The following is a 19,395-nucleotide window of genomic DNA, read 5'->3' on the forward strand; positions in this document are numbered from 1 at the left end:
AATTTCTTTGCCTTACCCTTTTAGAATCATAGAATAGAATCATAGAATAGTTAGGGTTGGAAAGGACCTTAAGATCATCTAGTTCCAACCCCCCTGCCATGGGGAGGGACACCTCATGCTAAATCATATCACTCAGGGCCACATCCAGCCTGGTCTTGAACACTGCCAGGGATGGAGCATTCACAACCTCCCTGGGCAACCCATTCCAGTGCCTCACCACCCTAACAGGAAAGAATTTCCTTCTTATATCCAATCTAAACTTCTCCTGTTTAAGTCTTACCCTGTTACTCCTTGCCTATCACTACAGTCTCTAATGAAGAGTCCCTCCCCAGCATCCCTATAGGCCCCCTTCAGATACTGGAAGGCTGCTATGAAGTCTCCATGCAGCCTTCTCTTCTCCGGGCTGAACAGCCCCAATTTCCTCAGCCTGTCTTCATACGGGAGGTGCTCCAGTCCCCTGATCATCCTTGTGGCCCTTCTCTGGACTTGCTCCAACAGTTCCATGTCCTTTTTATGTTGAGGACCCCAGAACTGCACGCAGTACTCCAGGTGATGTCTCACAAGAGCAGAGTAGAGGGGCAGGATCACTTCCTTCGACCTGCTGGTCACGCTCCTTTTGATGCAGCCCAAGATACGGTTGGCTTTCTGGGCTGCGAGCGCACACTGCCAGCTCATGTTCATTTTCTCAAGTCCTTCATTGCAGGGCTACTCTGAATCTCTTCTTTGCCCAACCTGTAGCTGTGCCTGGGATTGCTCCCACCCAGGTGTAGGATCTTGCACTTGTCATGGTTAAACTTCATGAGGTTGGCATCAGCCCACCTCACAAGCATGTCAAGGTCCCTGTGGATGGCGTTCCTTCCTTCCAGTGTATCAACAGAACCACACAGCTTGGTGTCATTGGCAAACTTGCTGAGGGCGCACTCAATCCCACTGTCCATGTCAGCAACAAAGATGTTAAGCAAGACCGGTCCCAACACCGATCCCTGAGGGACACCACTCGTTACTGGTCTCCAGCCGGACATTGAGCCATTGACCACAACTCTTTGTGTGCAGCCATCCAGCCAGTTCTTTATCCACCCAGTGGTCCATCCATCAAATTGATGTCTCTCCAATTTAGAGACAAGGATGTCGTGTGGGACAGTGTCAAACGCTTTTCCCAAGTCCAGATAGATGACATCAACTGCTCTACCCCTGTCCATCAGTTCTGTAGCCCCATCACAGAAGGCCACCAAATTGGTCAGGCAGGATTTCCCCTTAGTGAAGCCATGCTGGCTGTCACCAAGCACCTTGTTGATTTTCATGTGCCTTACTTAGTATGCCTTCCAGGAGAATCTGCTCCAAGATTTTGCCAGGCACAGAGGTGAGACTGACTGGTCTGTAATTCTCCGGGTCATCCATTTTCCCCTTCTTGAAAATGGGGGTTCTGTTTCCCTTTTTCCAGTCATTGGGAACTTCACCTGACTGCCATGATTTCTCAAATATGATGGCCAGCGGCTTCGCAACTTCATTTGCCAGCTCCTTCAGGACCCACGGATGGATTTCATCAGGTCCCATGGACTTGTGCACGTTCAGATTTCTAAGATGGTCTCGAACCAGTTCCTCTCCTACAGTGGGCGCAAGGTCTTCATTCTCACAGTCCCTGTGTCTGTCTTCCAAGACTTGGGTGGTGCAGTCAGAGCCTTTGCCAGTGAAGACTGAGGCAAAGAAGTCATTCAGAACCTCAGCCTTCTCCAAATCCCATGTAGCCAGTTCTCCCGAGAGCTTCCTGAGGGGGCCTACATTCTCCCTAGTCTGTTTTTTATTTGCTATGTACCTGTAGAATCCCTTCCTGTTATCCTTAATACCTCTAGCTAAGTTTAATTCTAACTGGGCCTTAGCTTTCCTAACCTGGTCCCTAACTTCCCGAACAACATCCCTGTACTCTTCCCATGCCACCTGTCCTTGCTTCCACTTATTATAAGCCTCTTTTTTCATTTGAATTTTCCCTGGGAGCTCCTTATCCATCCAAGGAGGTCTCCTGGCCCTCCTGCTGCACTTCCTTCTGGTTGGGATGCAACACTCCTGAGCTTGCAGCAGCTGATACTTCAATATCAACCAACAGTCTTGGGCCCCTCTGCCCTCTAGGGCTGTATCCCATGGAACCTTCCGAAGCAGGCTCCTGAAGAGGCCAAAGTCTGCTCTTTTGATGTCCAGCACAGTGAGCTTGCTGCATGCTCTTCTGACTGTCCTGAGGATCTCAAATTCAACATCTCAGGATCGCTGCATCCAAGGCTGCCCTGGAGCGTCACATTTCCAACCAGCCCTTCCCTGTTGGTGAGCATGAGGTCAAGCATGGCACCTCTCCTTGTCGGCTCCTCTATTACTTGCAGAAGGAAGTTGTCTTCTACACAATTGAGGAACCTCCTGGATTGCTTGTGCCGGGCTGTACCGTCCTTCCAACAGATGTCAGGGTGGTTGAAGTCACCCATGAGAACAAGGGCCTGTGAGCGTGAGGGTTTTCCTATCTGTCTATGGAGTGCTTCATCTGCAGGTTCTCCTTGATCAGGCAGTCTGTAACAGATCCCCACAGTAATGTCTCCCATAGCTATATTCCCTTTAACCCTGACCTACAAACTCCCTGTGGACTGCTCACCTGTCCCAGACAGAGTTCCATACTCTCCAGCCTATCCCTAACATAAAGGGCAACTCCCCCTCGCCTCCTGCCAGGCCTGTCTTTTCTAAAGAGCCTGTAACCTTCCATTCCAACACTCCAGTCATAGGAGCCATCCCACCATGTTTCTTTGATGCCTATTATATCATACCCCCGTAGACGTGCACAGATCTCTAATTCCTCTTGTTTGTTCCCCATGCAACAGGCATTTGTATTGAGGCATCTGAGCCGAGCTCCAAATGATGCCATCTTATTGGCTGGAGCGGCTGGGATATCCCTACATTGCTGCAAGCATTTATTATAGGTTCTGGCAACTGACTGGGTGTGTTGGAATGGAATGATGCCCCCCTCCCCCGACATATCTAGTTTAAAGCCTCCTTGACCAGTCTGGCAAGCCTCCTACCAAAACTGCTCGTTCCCTTCTTTACCAGACCAGCTCCACCAGCCCCCAGTAGACCTGGCCTACAAGCTTGGGTCCCGTGTTCAAGACACCCAAACCCCTGACTATGACACCACCCTTTTAACCATTTATTAACTTGGCTAATCCTCCTAGCTTTTTTTAGGTCCTCCCCTATATCCTGGAGAATTGATGAAAAGACTGTCTGAGCTCCAGAGCCCTTAACCGCCTCCCCCAGGGCTCTGTAGTCCTTTATGTTCCCCAGGCTACTACTATCTATATCCCTAGCACCCACATGTGTCACCAGGAATGGGTAATAGTCCGTGGGACTTACTAGAGCAGGCAGCCTCTCTGCCACATCCCTGATCCGTGCCCCTGATAGGCAACACACCTCCCTTGAGACGGGGTCTGGCCGGCAGACGAGTGCTTCTGTCCCTTTCAATGTAGAGTCCCCTACTACTATGACCCGCCGCTTTTTCCTAGCAAAGGAAAAGGTTTCCTGGGAAAACCTTTCTTGGGTGTAGAACCTGTACCCCAGCTTCCTCACTTGTGCTAAGACTTCAGTTTTTATTTAAAAGTGTGTTTAAGATGAGTGAAAAAAAAATCAGTGTCAGCTTTCTCATTGGATTTGTCTCCTGGTTTTGCCTTCAGACTCCTGCTCTGAACTTACTTTGGGAGTACTGCTGCAGTGAGAATGTTGCGTTGCGAACAGCCTGCTCTGAGGGATTGGTGGCACTTGTTGCAGAGAAACATGCTGAGCTAGACTATGTTCTTCATGGAGCTCTCAACCTAATTCCCTCAGCAAGGTAATGTTTGGTTGCTTAATCTTGTGCCTTTTGTCATTGCTATTCCCTTGTAAATACAGGGGAAGAGGAAAGGTTCTGTAAATTAACAGGGTCTTCAAATAAGCTGTGGCATTAAAGGACTGTCCTTGGGCTGTCACTTTGCTGAAGGCTGCTGCTTTCATCTTGGCAGTTTGTCATTGTGGGTCTGACTTAAAAACTCATAGAGTATCCTACGTGTGTTGGCTGAAATTGTTCGCTGTTCAGACTAATGCTCTGAACTTAGAACTGTTGCTCACATAGTCACCATAAGTCTGTGGGTGGGGATAAGGAACGCTATATTTTATTTCCCTGTCTGCTGAGGAAGAAATCACTTTACGTAGCTCTGCAGAATTCTGTAAATATAATGTCTACATCTCACAGTGGTGTTTTGAGCTAGACTGGCCTGTGCAACGTACTGAAAGAATGCAGTTGTGGGGGAAAAAAGACACTGCACATAAAATTTACAATGGGAAGTCAAGTGATGCTTGGGAAGATGTTTCCGTTCAATCTTACAAAGTTCCATGGGGTTATCTTTGTCTCCTCTGATTTTTGGCAGCTAACTGGATTTCTGCACTAAGGTTTCTCATTCACTTCCTACAGAATGCTGGAGTCGGTTTTAGCCAAGCCAGTTGGTGCTACACTTGTGATGTATTGTGCTGATGGGCTTAACAGCTGGTTGCAAGAGCCATGTTGTTCATGACATGTTTTTCACCTCTTCTAACCCTCACATCATCAGTTTTGGTCTGAGGTTTCTAATGGTCACTTTGAGGCAGAGGTGAAGTTAGGTTTGAGTAAACTAGTGAAATGCTTCAGAAACAAGACATTTTTAAAGAGATTGCTTCTTTCCTCGTGACTTCATTGTTTACAGCTAGGATCTTGCTGTGAAGGTACTGTCTCTATACTTAGTTTGCAGTAGGTGGTTGTGGATCCCTAGGAAAGGGTTTGTAAATATATTTACATAATATGAATAATTTCTGCAAAGCAGTGCCCTCCAAATTAGAAAATTTTGCTACTTCAGTTTGGGGTTGAGAGAAGAGTTGCCACTGTTAACAAAGAAGTAAAAGCACCTGTACTTAGACTATGGAAACCTGAGTCCTGTGGGGTAAAGTGGAGGGAAGGTTTATTAGCTGTGACTTGCAGATGGAGAAATGTGAAATTCCTGTTCAGCCAAGGGTTTGTTACAGCATTAGTGATTTATAAGGAAATTAAATGCTAATACAGTTTTGTACTTGAGAAAATAAAAAGTGTAAAATGGGATATTAAGGATTGAGTTAACCTTAAAAACAGAATCAAGGTTATGTTGAATGGGCTTGTATATGTGGCATTTCTGTATCATTCTTAGATTTTTTTCCATATGTGAAACCAACACATATCACTGATTTCTTAGTACATGCTGTTAAATTACCCAGGAACGTTTTATGAGTTTTCAGCTTCTTTCTGCTGCCATCCCAGTCCCAAGCTGCTATGGATGTCTGTGGGTTTAAAATGTCTGTAGACTCAGGAGCTGACTGAACCTCAGATTGGTTCATTTTAGTGCTGGTACTGTTTTTTTTTTTATTGACTCTTAGAATTATAGCCTGCTGTTCTTCATTCTGTTCCCCCTGCCAAATTTTCATCCAGGTTTGCTCTGTGGCTTTGCAGTGCTGTGTGCACAGTGTCTGTAAAAATAAAGTAAGTATGAAATTAGCTGCCAGTGGACAGGCATTTACAATTGCTGAGCATCTTTTAGTGCTGAATGGAGATAGGTGAATGTTTTATTGGCAAAGACCATTCATGTTGTGTACTTGCTTCTCTTCCATTGTGGTGAATTTAGCAGGGATTTAGTGCACCTGGTGGGTTTCATTTTGTCAGGTGTATCAAATTCTGTGTGTTAGGTAAGACAATTTGCTTTGATAAAGGTGAATATTGAGTGTTTATCTGAGTTGACTTCATATAAGATTAACGCTATCTGTTCGTTATACAAATGGGACTCTATTCTTACCTCTCCGGTACGTTGTTGTGCCATAACTGTCTCTCAGACCCAATTTTGAGTTTCCTTTGTTGCCCCAACAGTTTAAACCTCATGGAACATAGTATTTATATGTGTGTTTGTATGTGTATGCATGTATGCAAAATATGGATACACGTGTAAACATATACACATTTTTACACATTTGTAAGATTGGTCTCCAGCTTTCTATGTAGAAGATAATGGAAAAACTCTGTGGTCAATAAAGAATGAGCATAAATAATTAAACCAATCTGTTAAAAACCTGTGAAACAATGGATTATGGTAATCTCTAAGATTGTCAGAAGGATTTCTGTGTTACATATTACGTAGTCTAAATGTGTGTATCAGCTCATAATTTAGGAATTGTAGAGTATACTGCACTGTATGTCAAACAGCTAATAATATATCCTTTTTCTCATGTCTTAAATGAGTATGATGGTTTGTTTGTCCTGTGAGAGGGTTACACAATTCTGCATAGTTTCTTGTTTACAGCTTGTCATCTGAGGAGTTCCTGCAGTGTTCCATTCATTGATGGAGAAGTGGAATTGCAGACAAAATAGATTTCTCAGATTTTTTTCCTGGTAGGAAGAAAGGAAGGGGGAGCAGCGAGAAGGGAAAAAAAAACAACACAAGCAGTGACTATGACTTTTTCTGTTCCTCTGCTTCTACATTTTTCACCTCGTGAAAAGTGTGTTTCATTATAGAATCCAGGCTATTTTCTTGAGGGACTTGTTTTGGATCTGGCGTGGTCTGGTTGGAAAGGTGTGAAAAAGCACTTTATGAAGAGGAAAGCAAAATTTTGATAGTTATACTTTTGGTCTTGTAAGCTCAGCCAAGCAGTAGTAAGCTGTATACTTAAGCTTTTTACTGCATGGTCACAGAGGCTTTTTTTCACCCTTTGTGGTGGACTTCATTGATTTCATTAGTGTCTCTCCAGCAGAATATGGAAATTCCTATCAAAATTTCAGAAATGCTGTTGTTTCTTAAATTTTCCTGAATGTTCAATTAAACAAGATAGGAGGAGGAAGATAAAGTAGCTGTATGTGTTTCTTTTTTATAGTCCTTGGTTCCTGAGATCAAAAGTCAGCAAACTAGGTGTCTCAAGTGTCTTTTCTGACAGTATGATTTCTCTTGCTTTTGCTTGCTAGACAGGAGGAAATTTGTGATGTTTACCTGTATACTTGCATTCAGAGGAAAGTTTTTAGCATGTTAAAAGCACCAGTTTCAGTTAAGCTGGAGACAACAAATATAGTTGTAAGATACGGTAGAATCAAACCATCAAAAGTTTTAATTGATGGATTAATTATACTCTCTGCTGTGTTGTTAGTTACGTGAAAAGGAGAACAAAGACACATGGATTTACAACTTGTGTAGGCAGATGTGAAGAAGTCCTTAAGGAGAACTCTAGGATTCTGATTTTCTTCCTGGATTCCTTCTTTTATGGAAGAATCAACTAATGTAACTACATGTGACAGTCATGTATTTCTCCTTATCAACAGGAATGTACATGGTTTAGTGAAAACTATTTTGAAGTTACTACAAATTCAAGCCATTCAACTGGGAGAAGATGGAAATGAGGCTGTCTGGAATCTTTATGGCATCAGGTTAGTTTCACTTCGGTTTTATTTAGATACCATAACAATTTTTTTTCTGAGTTTTCACTGGCTTTCTGCCTGTGTTTTTTTGGTTTTGTGTTTTTAGGTTTGTTTTTTTTTTTTTTTGGCTGGTTGGTTTGGTTTTGTTTGTTTGGTTTCTTTTTGATTTTATTCTGTTCAGGTAAGTAAGCACTGCACAGGTTGTCTGCAGAGATTGTGGAATCTCCATCTTTAGAGATACTGACACCAGATTGCATGTGATACTGGGCCAGCCTAAATGATTCTTCAGTGGTGACCATTCCAAGCTAAATGACTTTCTGATTCTAAGATCTGTTGTTGCTGTTGTTGTTGTTGTTGAAAGTTTCAAGGAGTTTTTGTAGTACAGGGGTAAGATTGCCACCATAAGCTCAAAAGGGGCAATGGTAACATGAAGGCTGAGTGTGAGAAAGAACAAATAAATACTGTTACTTGTTCACGTAGCTCAATGATTGCTAGTAGTCCTTTTTAATAAGTCTTGTTTTAAGACTGTGGACCTCTTCCCTCTCGCTTGTTTTTCCTGCTTTATTCCAGTTATCAAATAAGGTTCCTAAATGCTTTTACTGTTAAAGTGCTTGCCATATAAAATAAATGATTTAAAGATGCATTCAGAGCTCTTCATTCATAAAGCTCTATGAAGCTGCTTGTCAGGTGGTAGCAGCCTTCGTACGGGGACATCTTGGTGACTTCTAGCTGTTGAAAAACCATGAGTCAGTGCTGACATTAACAGCCATTATTGTATCTACTTGGCAGATGTCTTAAGCATTTTTCAAGTTGCTTCTTATGCAGTTAAGAGGTATTGTAGCAGGCCGTACCTCTAATGCTTTAAGGGTCTAAATGGCACTAGTTGGAAGACAGGAATCGTGTTTTAAGTGAAACAAAATACTGAATTAAAACAGACTATGGAGCACTTGATGTGCTTGCATTCATGAAATCCTGTGTGCCTTGGTTTTTCTAGCTATATCAGTTCTTTCTACAAATTCTACTGTCCTATAGGACAGGTGTAACTGAAGGCAAGTAGTGAAGGGCGGGTAGTAAGGTGGAACCCTCTTGGAAACTTTAAAAGTAAATAAACTCATTTAAAGTCTTGTGGTAGAAGAGGTTCAGTTCACGTAATCCAGGCTTTGTGTGAAAAAGAGTGGGAGGATGTGGCTGAAGTGAAGAAATGGCCTCTCCCCAGTAGGGTGAAGAAATGTTACCACTTTTTGGTTTGTTTTCCCCCAGTTACCAAAAGAAAAATTGCTGGAAACATAAGGCAGGTGAAACTTGGTCATCCAGAATAGTTTAAAATAATAGAAAACTGAAAATAGCAGCAGACTAACACTTAGCCTGTACATTTTTGGTTTTCCTTTTGTTTCCGAAGTCAGATTTCTTGGCTTGTTTCTGAATATCTAGGAGGCTGTTCTTTTTTAGTGTACACAAAGGTCTGTCTTTATTCAGTGACTTGTTATGTAACAATTTTTGTAGTTGTGTTTTATCAAGTGCCATTAAAACTTGATTTCTGGAAGAAATAAAAGATTGTATAACATAACTCACCAAGAGTAACCTCCTCTTGAAGTGTTAATATATTATGCTATCAACTATGCAGAAGTATTCCATACAAAAATCATCAATGAAGAATCAAAAAGCACAGTGTGTTCTCAGGTAGTTTTCTGTTGTGATCTCTGTTGGGACATTTTAAAACTAGCATTACAGGATAATAAATAAATAAGTTTGGTTTAGACTAATGTTAATTTTGGACAGTAGAATTACTTTTAAAATGCTGCCTGTTGATACAATGTAGTATCATGAACAGTTCCTGAAAAGAAGTAAGAGAAAATAGTGTCTGTAGTTTTGGGGGGGGTTGGTTGAGTTAGCTTTTCCTGTAGCAACCATCATAGTGCTGAGCTTTGTATTTGCAGCTAGAATAGTGTTGATAATATACCAGTACTTTGGTTTCTATTGAGCAGTGCTGTTTTTGCATCCCACCCCCACCCCTTCAGATGGGTACCAGTAAGGTGGGAGTGTGCAAGACTTTGGGAGGGGACATAGCCGGGACAGCTGACCCAAAGGGATATTCTATAGTATAGGACATTGTGCTCAACAATAAAAGCTAAGCGAAAGAAGTTGGGGATATGGGGGGGCATTCATTATTGAGATGATGTTAAGACATGTACTGAAGCCCTACTACGTATCCCAGGAAGTGGCAGGGCATTACCTGCTGATGGGAAATAGAGAGTAAATCCTTTTGTTTGACTTTGCATTCATGTGTGGCCTTTGCTTTTTCTTAATTAATCTTCCTATATCGCAACCTACAAGTTTTTCATATTGTTTTCTTCCCATGTGCTGAGGAGAGGGAGTGAGGGAGCAATTTGGTGGGCACCTGTAGACAGCCAAAGTCAACCCACCAGGTAGGTTTTCCAATTTCATCTGGGGAAGTCTCTGTAATTCTAATCCTGAGATTCTCCACTTTCTGTAAGCAAATTAACCATGGAGAACAGGGAATTGATTACCTCTGTTACTGCAGGAAGTGGGAAATGTTCCTTTTATCCATGTAAGTCAGTAGAAAACTGCCTCTCCTATCACTGAATGTTGGGATTCCTAATTGTTTCCATAAGCTGTGTAAATGCAGCTGGTTGTTTCTGTTGGGTTTTGTTAGGGTTTTGGGGGTTGTGTGTTTGTTGTGTTTTGTTTTGCTTGTTTGGTGTGTGTTTGTTGTGTTTTGTTTTGTTGCTTTTGTTTGGTTTGTGTTTGTTTGTTGCTGTTGTTGTGTTTGGTTTTCTTTTTTTAATAAGTAGCGTTCCAGTGGTGGATAAATACCAAAGCAAATCTGATGGGATTTTTTAAGGATGCGTGACTTTTAAACTTGCACATGGAATGATCGGCAGTGTTTGTTATCAAGTTAGGAGGTGCTGTAGCAGAGATAGAAGTAGTTTGCAAGTTGGTTTCACTGTGGACTAGAACTGAGCATTCCCAGGGGATTTATTTGGCATATGGCATAAAGCTCTATATTTTCTATGTGTATTAATGTAGCTGTCCAGTAACCTAAGCTCAGGCTGAATTGAGTGGGAAGACAGGGAAGAGGGGTTTTCGAGGGGTGCTTGTCAGCCTTCTCAGTGCAGAGCTTTGGCTGTAAGTATCTGCTGAAAGCCATTTAACCTTTTTTTTTCTTTTTTTTTTTCTTTTTTTTAAATGAACTAGTATTATGCATTATTCTTAATGTGATTACACATTGTTTTGTCTAAAAATTCTGGAGAGCTGAAACTTTCTGAAAATCAAAATTAATTCAGAGCAGGTAGAAAAATACTTTTAAAATGCATATTTGACAAAGTGCTGTTCCCCCTTTCTGAAAGGACCAGGGTCAATGCTGCATACACAGAAAATTATGTTAATAGCAGACATTGTTTCCTCATACAGAAAAAGCAATCTGACACTGAATTTGTGCTTTAAATCTGGTTGGTGTGCTCTTTTGTCCAGAGATGTAACAAGAACATTGAGATGACATTAGAAGTAATTTTTGTTTTATTGTTGCCCCTTACATAAAATGTATAACTTTGTTTCCCTAAACACTTATGTATTTACAGGTGGATAGCTGCTGTGTCTGGTTGTGATTTTTGCTTTATCCTGAACCCAATATTTTCACAATAATTTAGGGTAGTAGCACTGTAATGTCATTCAAACATGTGCATTTTATGACTCTTCAGTTAGTATTAATGATAAATTATACCTACACACCTGATTTTTCCTACTGCTAATAGCGTTACCAAATGGAACTTTTTCAGCCTGCACATTTTAGTATTTCATTATCAATCAGTGTTCAATATGGAACTTAGCTTATTTTTTTTCAGCAGCGAGTTCAGTGCAGTTCTGTGAATTTTAGAACGCACAAAATCTGTCATAGAAGTCTTGCCTTTTTTTCTGGATAGTAAGTAATTTTTTATTTCAGACTTGATACATCACATGTGCTGACTGACTTCAGTGTCATCGCAACATTTAGATGACTTCATTATGTTCTTTTCATTAGGAAAGGTAATTCTAAAAATATGACAAAGCTACTAAAATAAACTGCTGCTGTAACTCTGCATGTCTCTACAAGGCTATGGACTTTAAAGGTCCTGGCATGGTATGTGAACAGTATTTCTAGACTGCTGCCTGATAAATGATACTGTCAAAAACCAAAACCCCAACAAAACAAGCAAACCAACCAAGCAAAAAACACAAAGAGAAACAAAACAGAAAAATCTATTCCCCTCCCCCCCAAAAAAACCCACAAACCAAAACCCATGAACAAAACAAAAAAGTCTAAGCTTCATAAATTTTTTATTTTTTTTTTTCAATCCGAATTTGCCAGTTTCAATTACCAGCTTCTGATTCTTGCATGCTAACTTGACAATTGTTGCTTTATGGAATTTGTGTTCTCAGTGAAGGTACTTGGGTTGCAATGACAATATCCCTTAATATAATCTCATTATCTTGTGCTAATAAGCTTAATAATATGCTTATTAGTATGTGTTTTTCCAGGTCTTCATGAGACAGCCATGGGAAGAATTAAACTTCTCTGTATTTTTAATAACTGACTTGAAAGACAGTGTCCTGATTTTAGCTGTAACATTTTTTTTTTCTTCTCCTTCCTAGTATCTAGTGCAGTGCTGTGTTTCAGCTTTAGTCTGAGAACAATGCTGGTAACACACCCTTGTTTTAATTGTTGCTCCTTAGCACTTAACCCTGGTCAAGGGCTTTTCAGTCTCTTATGCTAAGCCAGTGAGGAGGGGCAGAGGAAGCTGCGAGGAAGCAGAGACAGGACACCTGACCCAAGCTAGCCAAAGAGGTATTCGTACTGAATGCATATGTTGCCTTTCCATTTATTCATACAGCCCTGCTCTCTCAAGTGTTTCTAGCAGATCTGTGGCAATTGGCAAGACTCTTCCAACTTTTCTCACTTGCTATTAGGAAAATTGCTTCCATTTTGAGAGCAGGCAAGTATCATTTTGTCTGCTGTTAAGCTGTTGGTATCCCAGAGAAGAATATGTAGTTGGATGAAGCAGGAAGGGAAGCTGGGAGACAACAGGGACATTCAGCAGTCAGGCGGGAATAAGTGGGCCAGTCATAGCAAGAGCAGTGGGTAAACTTCAGAAGGAGGTGATGGAGGTAGTGATGAATCTGCCTTCACATCACCAGTTCTTCCCAATTTCCCACCTCTCCAGGAAATTCAGTGTCCAGACTCTCATGTTCTGCTTTCCTTTCTTATACTAACTTACTCCGGTCGAATGAGTTTTCTTTTTCTTATGACAGAAAATACTTCAGGTTTCTCTTCCTGCCCAGCTCTTCTTCCACCTGCTGCTGTGCAAGGATAGTTACTGTTTTACAGGAGCATCGTGCTTTTAGGAGGTGTGGATGGCCTTCAGTGATTGACTTTGGAAGTGGAGAAGGTGTTGGTGATAGTTAGGCATCAGTGACTTTTCAAATGTTAGAGGGATGGCAGAAGAGTGGAAATCTCTAGGCTGGTGGTATGCTGGCCTTTCTTCTTTCCTGCTGCTTTTGCTGCCTGGAAAAAAAAGTAAAAACAAGAAGTTTGAGTAAGATTTAAAGTAGTAACTGGGATGATTGTCAAATTGACTGCTGTGAGGTGCTGAAGATCTGTACCAATGCTTGGAAGACTGAACTGGCATGTTACATGGGGTTCAGAGTTTTCTGTGGGTGTTGCTTAGAGCCCACGGGTAGGGGGTGGTGCTACTGCCAATGACTAGAATCAGGCTACACATTTGAAGAGTGATCCTTAAATATGTATTAAAAAAAATTAGAAAAACAGAGCAGGACTTCAAATACCTTTTTTTTCTTTTAGGTCTTGTTTCCTGAAGTTTCTATAAAATACGCTATTTTGACAGCATAGCAGTTCTGGCAGACTTGATAAAGGAGTTAATACCAGAGGGTTAAGTTGTCTATTTCTACACTGCTTTTGTTTTAAAGATAGTTATTTTGCACACTTGATTTCTGCATTGTATATCTAAATGTGATTTCTTTTGTTTCAGGAACAATCCTCATCCATTAATCAATGTCCTTGAACACAGACCTGATTGCTGGCCAATTCTGCTGCAGCAGATAACAGTTTTTTTCCACCAGTGTCCAGAGAAGTAAGTAAATGAATAATTAAAAAATAGCAGATGTAGGCAACTGAATCATATGAGTGTAACTTTTTTTTGAAGGCAGCTGCAATGAGCAGTCTTTTGAAAAATATAATTATAAAAAATTATGACACCATTTAAAGGTTAAAAATAGAATATTAATGAAGTACTAGAATAATCCATCAAAAATATTTTGTTTTTTCTAAACTCTGAAATTGATGTAATTTTTATGAATCTGGAAAAATGTGTGCAAAATTCATAACACTTTCCAGCAATTTTGATTATTTGCTTTGTCAGTATTTTGACTGCTATGCAGGTATAACTTATCCATACAAAATGGTGAGATGATAAAGGTAAAGCACAGATGGTTACATCTCACCATAAAGGATGAGGTCCTTAAAAATAATGTTTGCTTCTTGATAGAAAAAAACAGTGTCACAGCCTAATTTTTTTTTTTTATAAAGTATTTGTAACAATGAACAAAGCTGCCACCAATTTCAACATTTCTTCATGCTTATCTTGAAGGAACTTGTCCAGTGAGGCTTCAGTGTAAGACACCAAATGCCATAGCAAACTAAGTGCCAAATGTTTTCACTGATTTTATATATGTATGTATGCTCTTCAGATAGAAGGTATCTCTTCTGTTTTCTGGAAGACTCATACAAATCCAGCAGAGTAATAGTACAGTGAAATTGACTTCTGTATTCTGTTTCTCTGATTAAACAGATAAGTTTATTAATCTCTCAAATTTCTAGTGGTCTTAGACTACATGATCCGCAGTAAGGCTTTGATGCAAAAGTGTGTTTTGTTCAATTTAATTCATCAGAGTAATTTTAAAATACTGTTTTCAGACTTGCTCTTCCGCACAGCTGCTAAATCTGGGACTTGTGAAAAGTCCTGTCAGATGTATGAACGATGGAATGAACTGTGGATTTTTTCCTGGTAGCTCGCTTTAAATTAAAACAGGAATTGTTCATGCCGAGAAGGAAAATATCTTAAACTTCTTTGCTGCTTTTTGTGCAAATGTTTCTGTGGAATACATTCCAGACTGAGGATATAGAATCATGGAATCATAGAATCATTTAGGTTGGAAAAGACCCTTAAGATCATCATGTCCAACTGTAACCTAATACCGTGTCTGTAAGCACCAGAGCAACAAGCACCACCCGCATACATTGATGTAGATGTAGCCAGTTCTTCTTAAAGCTTTGCATCAGGACTAAGTCTTGTTTAAAACTGACTTTTAATTTTGATTCCCTGCATATTTGTTAATTGCACTTCATTGTGTGGTTGCTATATAAGGTGTCATGACAGTACTTCATGCTGACAAGTGCTAACAAGTTTTTAGTGAGATTTACTAGTGTCTCCCATAACACCTTTCTGTTTATTGTGTCCTGTAAATTATTTCAGGTAAGGTTACATTGCTTGGGTCTTCCTTTTTATTTGTTAAGTCTTCAGTAGAAGGCAGTCTTGGCAAACTTGCTTCTTGAACTGCAGGGCACAGAGTTCATGTGTTGGCATAATGGCTCCATTTCTAAGATACCTGTATTGCGAACCATCTCAGTTACGGGAATATGCTGAACTGCGAATGGGTTTACTTAAGATCTTACTTCAGCCCCATGGTCCAAAGCACAAAGAAGCACCCTCCGTGCTGGAATGCCAGATTCTTCAACTTCTGTGGGATATGGTTCCCCACCTTCAGGTACAGTTGTTGCCTGTTGTACAGTTGTTGCTTTAGAAGTTGCCTGACCCCAACTTTTACAAAGATATGCTATCAAAGTAAAGATACTATTAGTAGTATTATTGCCTTTCAAGTGTGCAAATACATCATTCTCTTCCATTTTTTATAGGCCTGATTTGGTAGTACAGAAATCTAACAATCTGGGTCTCTGTGGTAGAAGATAAAGCTCTTCAGTTGTTTAAAATCTGATACATCTTATGAAGCGTGAATTGAAACGCATTTACCATAATTATTTGTCACTAGTTGCAACATTAAACATACAGTGAAGTTGTAGAGATACCCATGAGAGAGATAATTTTGTTAAATGTTAAAATGTTTGTGAAAACATGCAATTTTTAACTTAGCATGGATAATACTAAAATGAAACAAACTATATGATAAGCACAATTCAAGTGTTCCTAGGTGTTCCCTTCTCACTCTTTGTAACAGCGGAATTAGTGGATATGAAGACAAAACTTAATCCCTCTGTAATATGCTGAAGTTTGACCATGGTTTTTTAAGTTGCACAGTGATACTTGCTAGGAGCTAGGAATTTAATCTTTTCTGTCCCTTTTGGTTAGGGGTCTGGGGTATTGGTTAAAGTTCATAGCTCTGCTTTGACTCATGCTTTACTGTGACATCGGTTAAGCTTTTTTTTTGTACCTATTTACTTTTTTTGTCCTCTTTAATATTTTAGCACCATTTTCAGTGTGAACTATAGTGACTCAAACATGATGTGCTATGATATTACTGCCATAGGGAGATAGTTTATAAAATCAATAATGTAAAGCATATATCTTTACATCAAGCCTTATTATGCAGGCTTGATGAGGATATTTGGTAGCATCTTTCTCCTGAGAATTTTACTAGTAAAGTCTTCTTTCAACTAGTAGCTACTTTTCACAAGCTTTTGACCAATAATAACTTCGATTCTACACATTTACCTTGGTTCAGGTCTGCACTTTGTGATGATAGGTAAATGCTGACTTTTTCTGGTCACAGGGTATTTCTTATTTTGTCTTGATTATACCTGAACTTCAGTATAACTTTGTGTCCTGAAGGTATGACCAAGCTTCTAACTTGGTAACATTTAGCCATAAAATTGGCACCAAAGATTTACAACGATTAGTTACAAACCTTTCTTTCCTTCATGCTTGTTGACGCTTTTTTTAGTAGAAGTATGTTTGTTTTTTGTTAAACTTGGATTAATACTCAAATGGTTTTGTCTTGTCTGAGATACAGCTTTCACAATGGAAAGGACAATACTTAAAGAAGCCCATTTGATGAACTGGTTTATAATGTTATTCCTTCTGCTCTTTCTCTGAACCTTGGGTTCTCCTTATCCTTTTAAGCTTAGCCTTATTTAATCCTCTGTATTGTTAATGTTTTCTAGTCATTTTGTCTGATGATATCAACCAAGCTGTCAAAGGTACAGCTTGTCACTTGCAGACTTTCCTAATGAAAAAACTTGTGGAATTTAGGCTTCTGGTTCGAGCAGATTATTCATGGACTTTTTTCTAAGGTACTACAAATTACAGTGTTTTCCTTAATGCTGGCTCCAGAATTTGGATTGGAACAGCTGGGTCTGTAACTAGTGTTTTTCAAGAGCAGAAATGCTCTCAACTAACACATAAGGGTTTAGAGGCAGCTTGCTTCTTGAAGTCTCTTTACTTGGCTTCCAGGTACAGAGATAATGCTTTTGGGTTTTACACTTCAGCTTTTGATTTTGTAGTAGGTAGATTATGTGGTGCTCCGAAAGCAGAAAACACCACTGCCTTTGTCTTTTGTGACATATATTAATATATCTTCATTATGTTACAGAGGAAATACCCTGAGGCAGAGAGTTTCCATTACAAGATATTAAATGCCTGCAATTTGGTTTATGTTACTTTGAGAATCCTGAGAGCTGTATTTGTTTGCTCTTGCTTTTGCCGAAAAATGGAGTTTTCTCAACAGCTACCAAGAAACCTTTTTATTCTTTCACATGTTTCTAATTTTACTTCAGAATATTAAATAGCAGTTCATCTATTGCTTCTTCAGGGAAGTTGAATAAGAGATTTCTGGGTTTAATTTATAAATGTGTTTCTTCAAAGCCTTGGTAATATTTGCAGTGCTAATATTATTGAGGAGCTAATAGAACTAATTCTATACTTGGGAAATTCTCTGTGAATAGGTAAGGGGAACTAAACCAGAATGTGTTTTGGTTTTGTTTTGTTGTTTTTTTTAACTGCCTTTCTACAGCATAAAGACTTACTGCAAGTTACAGAAGCCTCATTTTTTCTGCAAGAGCTATTCCTCAGTTTACTGCGTTATTCTGTGTTTTGGAAAGTTCAGTTATCCGAGTTTTGTCTGCAACTGTTATGCTTCTGTGAAGTGTGCTTAAATGTAACGGGAGAATGCTCATCTTTGATCTCCTTAATAGAGGACAACTTTGAGCTTTTAAAAGAGGTAAGAGTTCAGGGGGAAAAAATGAGTAGTTATATTAAATTTAGAAAATGTCATTTTTAAGACAGTAGTGGCATTGATATGTGACATTCATCTGCAAATGACCAGTGTTGTTTGAAAAGTTTCTAAATTTTTTTTTCCTTAGCGATAGACTTTCAGAAGGTGAAAACTAGTTCTGTACATATCAGTTAACTGTTTAGTATGGGAGTTGATTTAAACTGAGCTAAAATGGTTTGAACAAAGTAACGAATTAAAATGTTGTAGTTATTCACTTAAAATATGATTTTTACACTATTTGTATTCTTTATTACATGTGCTGTGTAAGTGTGCACTCACTATGATTCATGAGGAAACTAGAGAGAGTTTTGCTTGCTGCCCATTTGTACTGTTTAATCGCACTGAAAAACCAAGGCGATTTGAACCACTTCTGGTTTTCCCTTGCAGGCATTTCCAGTGGAACAGTGTATAATTGGGCTAGCACTTCTACTGCTGCAAACCCCCAAAAGTCAGCAAAAGTCTGTTCTGAGTCTAGGTAAAGCTCTTCTTGTCAAAGAGGAATCTACACTCTCAAGACTGTGCCTGTTGTTTCTTCACGTTTATGTTTATACAAAAGCTGTATTCCCCTGAAGTTGGATTGGGTGATTGGGGTTTTTGTTTGTTCTTTTTTTTTTTTTTTTTTTAAACAGGGTTTTCCTTGAGTTTAAAAAGCAACATTGCGTGTAATGGCAATAAAAATAAATTTTCCTGCTACACTAACTTTTTTTATGAATGTTACTGTATTTTAAGCTCCTTGCTGTCTTGGAGCTTATCTGCTTTGGTTTTGAGTCAACAATAGGGTATTCTCAGCTGAGATTCATGCTTACTGAATGGTTTCTTTTGACAGATCTTAAGAGAGCAGGCCTGACAGTCATGGCAGTGTTTGGCTGAGCTTTTGATTTAATGGTTTTGATTAGTGGAGTTATTCCAGTAAAAGCAAAGGACTGTGCTGTATTCCACTGTTGCATTTCTTGCTGCCATCAGGTACTTTGTTATAAACAACAGGAATGTATGGTCTCTAAACAGAATTGGAGTTTTATAAAAAAGTCTTTTGGACTTTAGGTCTAGTATGCACATACTATAATTCCGTTACTTTGCTTGACCAGTGTGTTTCACAGAAATGTTTGTGTCATGCCTCAAAGTACAAATATTGTTAATGCTTTCTTCCATACATGATCTGTGTTTTTCCCCACCTTTTCCTAAATAGCCTGCAAGCTCCTTTCCTGTTCAGAAACCCAGAACATCTCAGCCACAGCCTTTACTTTGGTGATGCCTGTGCTACAGATCTTAACTTCTACAACAGTTGGGGACTGCCTATCAGAGGATAATTCTGGAATTACAAGGCAGCAGCTGGCTGCAAACCTTTTGGAACTAATACAGGAGGAAGGTGTGAAGGATAAAAAAGAATTGGTAAAGTTACAGGGTTTTTTCTTTCTTTTGGGGCAGGTAGGAGGATGGATTCAACAGGATTGGCATTCTAGATTGCTGATTTTTTTTCGCATATGGTGGTTGTAATGCGTAAGTAATGGAATAATTGAGTTTTAATGTTTTTTAAGAGGTCATCTGAAGTACAGAGGTGTTCTAACTTCCATTAACCAAAA

General features: G+C 39.6%; 1 protein-coding gene across 1 annotated transcript in view; it reads left to right on the forward strand.

Annotated features, from left to right (window-relative positions):
• FOCAD (focadhesin) overlaps positions 1 to 19,395 on the forward strand; it is a 98,068-nt gene that overhangs the window by 4,534 nt on the left and 74,139 nt on the right. The window contains exons 4-10 of the mRNA XM_062624064.1: positions 3,699 to 3,853; positions 7,361 to 7,465; positions 13,501 to 13,602; positions 15,091 to 15,295; positions 17,555 to 17,761; positions 18,203 to 18,290; positions 19,002 to 19,204. Of these exons, the coding sequence (XP_062480048.1) occupies positions 3,699 to 3,853; positions 7,361 to 7,465; positions 13,501 to 13,602; positions 15,091 to 15,295; positions 17,555 to 17,761; positions 18,203 to 18,290; positions 19,002 to 19,204 (1,065 nt within the window). The remainder of the gene's footprint in view (positions 1 to 3,698; positions 3,854 to 7,360; positions 7,466 to 13,500; positions 13,603 to 15,090; positions 15,296 to 17,554; positions 17,762 to 18,202; positions 18,291 to 19,001; positions 19,205 to 19,395) is intronic.

Source organism: Pezoporus occidentalis, unplaced genomic scaffold, assembly GCF_034315485.1.
Source record: "Pezoporus occidentalis ecotype Australia unplaced genomic scaffold, CSIRO_AGI_Poc_V1 ctg260, whole genome shotgun sequence".
NCBI classification, from domain to species: domain Eukaryota; kingdom Metazoa; phylum Chordata; class Aves; order Psittaciformes; family Psittacidae; genus Pezoporus; species Pezoporus occidentalis.